Here is a 2,109-nt window from a genome sequence, read left to right as displayed (position 1 = left end):
GGTTCACGCCATTCTCCTGCCTCAGCCTCCCAAGTAGCTGGGACTACAGGCGCCCGCCACGTCGTCCGGCTAGTTTTTTTTTTGTATTTTTAGTAGAGACGGGGTTTCACCGTGTTAGCCAGGATGGTCTCGATCTCCTGACCTCGTGATCCGCCCGTCTCGGCCTCCCAAAGTGCTGGGATTACAGGCTTGAGCCACCGCGCCCGGCCTGGTAACCCTTCTTTACCATCATCATGCAGCCTGTAGGACAGCCCTCGGAGGTCCTGTTCAAAATGGAACCCTAGTAGTTCAATGTTAATGATACAACCAGGTTGCAGTAAAACTGCCCTCCCCCATTGTTATATAACATTGTTACCACCACAGTCTCATGAATTGTTTGAATAATGCCACACCCTTTATTTATTTCATGCTTTAATTGGCTCTTTATTTCCGAAATTTCTAGTCAAAATGAGATCAGAAAGACAAAGCCCTCGAACAAAGAGAAGCAACAGTTTTTGTTACATTTTGTCTTCTGTATGTCTCCTTCTTAAAGAATTTAGCTCCAAGTTAGACTTAGGAAGAGAAAAAAATCAAAAGTTCCAATAGGCCGAGAGGCCTATGATCCACCGTGTTGAAGGAAGATCTGCTTCACCTGACCCCCCGGTAATACTAAGTTGTTCACACGCTGTGAAGAAGACCGGAACACTAGGCTGTCAACTGTTGGGGCCTACCTGCGCCAGACTTCTTCCTCAGTGGCCAGCTCTTTCACCCACACTTAGCCACCAGGGGGCCGCCTGCTTGGAACAAGTGGTGTAGACGCCACAGCTTTTCTCCAAACCAACCAAAACATTCCGGGGCAGCTTTGGAGCAAAGCCCAGGAACTTCCCTGCAAAGGAGAACAGCTCTCCAACTACAGAAGCCTGCAAGTCCTATAGTGCAGCCTTATTAAGAGTAGAGAAGAAAGCACGGATTTCTCACCGAGGACCAAAGGAAAATGGCGTCTCTGGGGCCTGCAACTTTCTTAAAAGTGCGTCAGTGAAACTCTGCTCATCCAGGGGGGTGGTTGATAATGCTGTCGGCAGGGGTCGGGGGCCTCTCACCCCTTTCCCTGGGACGCTCAGAAGAAGCGAGAATAAATAAACATACATGTCACTGGCTGAAAATCTAGAGAACCTTCCAATAAATAACCTACACATTGTCAGGCCGCTGAGGATCCATATCGTCATAACTCTATAACACTGCGTGTTACACGAATAGATGTGAATATTAAATTGTGATGTAGGATTTATTTTAGTATTTTCTATAAGAAATTAATGGTACTCTGTTGTCAAAGTAGTTTTGTTGCAACTATAGTTCCTTATTGACTACATTTTAGCTGTCTGAGGACTCGGTATTTCCCAAGTATCCTTCCAGCTCAGAAAGCAAGTCTCTTCCTGGTCTCCAGGACTTAAGGTTGGGGCATTTGAGAGACCTATATTTGCCCGGGAAAGATCTCTTGAAGAGTATACATTATTTTTGTCTTCTTGGTTTTATCTGCACATTTCCAGGGCAAAGACATATTAATAGGGCAGCCCTTCTGGGACCTGCGGGGTGTCTCAGCCCTGTACGCACCTCTCTCATGATATGCATAATGGCGGTGGGGGCGGGGGTGTCCTCCTTAAGGGCAAGCCACGCATGTCCCAAACTTCCATTCTTGGGGTGGCGGTGCTGGTTAAGAGAGCCGCCAGATGGCCGGACTAGCGGAGGCCCCAGGAGGAGCCAGATCGCCCTGTCCTCCCGACACGCGCCACAAGTGGTTTGGGAGCGGGGGGAGGAGCGCGGCGGCACGGGTCGCGCGGTTCGGGTTGGGCGAAGAAGGCCAGGGCGTGCTCCTGGAAGACTCGCTCTCCGGTCCCGGTGTCACTCTATACCCATTCTTTCCTCTTCTCCAACTAGAGTAATGACACCCAAACCCGCACCTATGCGCGCAGACAATCGGCTGGGTGGACGCACAGCCACCAAACCCACAGCACCGTCACCACCCCTGGGAGGGCACGGCCGGGATTAGGAGGAGAGGGAGCGCCCACACCTGGGGAGGCAGGTGCGGAGGCGGCCGGCCCGGGGACAGCGAGTGCGTAGGGCCCGGGGTCG

The 2,109-nt window shown here is 51.3% G+C and overlaps 1 protein-coding gene across 1 annotated transcript in view; it reads right to left on the bottom strand.

Annotated features, from left to right (window-relative positions):
* Positions 1–373: 373 nt before the first annotated feature.
* LOC105505818 overlaps positions 374–2,109 on the bottom strand; it is a 7,259-nt gene continuing 5,523 nt past the window's right edge. The window contains exon 3 of the mRNA XM_011933779.1: positions 374–865. Coding sequence (XP_011789169.1) covers positions 755–865 — 111 coding nt within the window. The 3' untranslated portion in view covers positions 374–754. The remainder of the gene's footprint in view (positions 866–2,109) is intronic.

Source organism: Colobus angolensis, unplaced genomic scaffold (assembly GCF_000951035.1).
Source record: "Colobus angolensis palliatus isolate OR3802 unplaced genomic scaffold, Cang.pa_1.0 Scaffold129, whole genome shotgun sequence".
Lineage (NCBI taxonomy): Eukaryota > Metazoa > Chordata > Mammalia > Primates > Cercopithecidae > Colobus > Colobus angolensis.
Note: the sequence above shows the minus strand (reverse complement) of the source record. Positions and strands in the feature narration are given on the sequence as shown.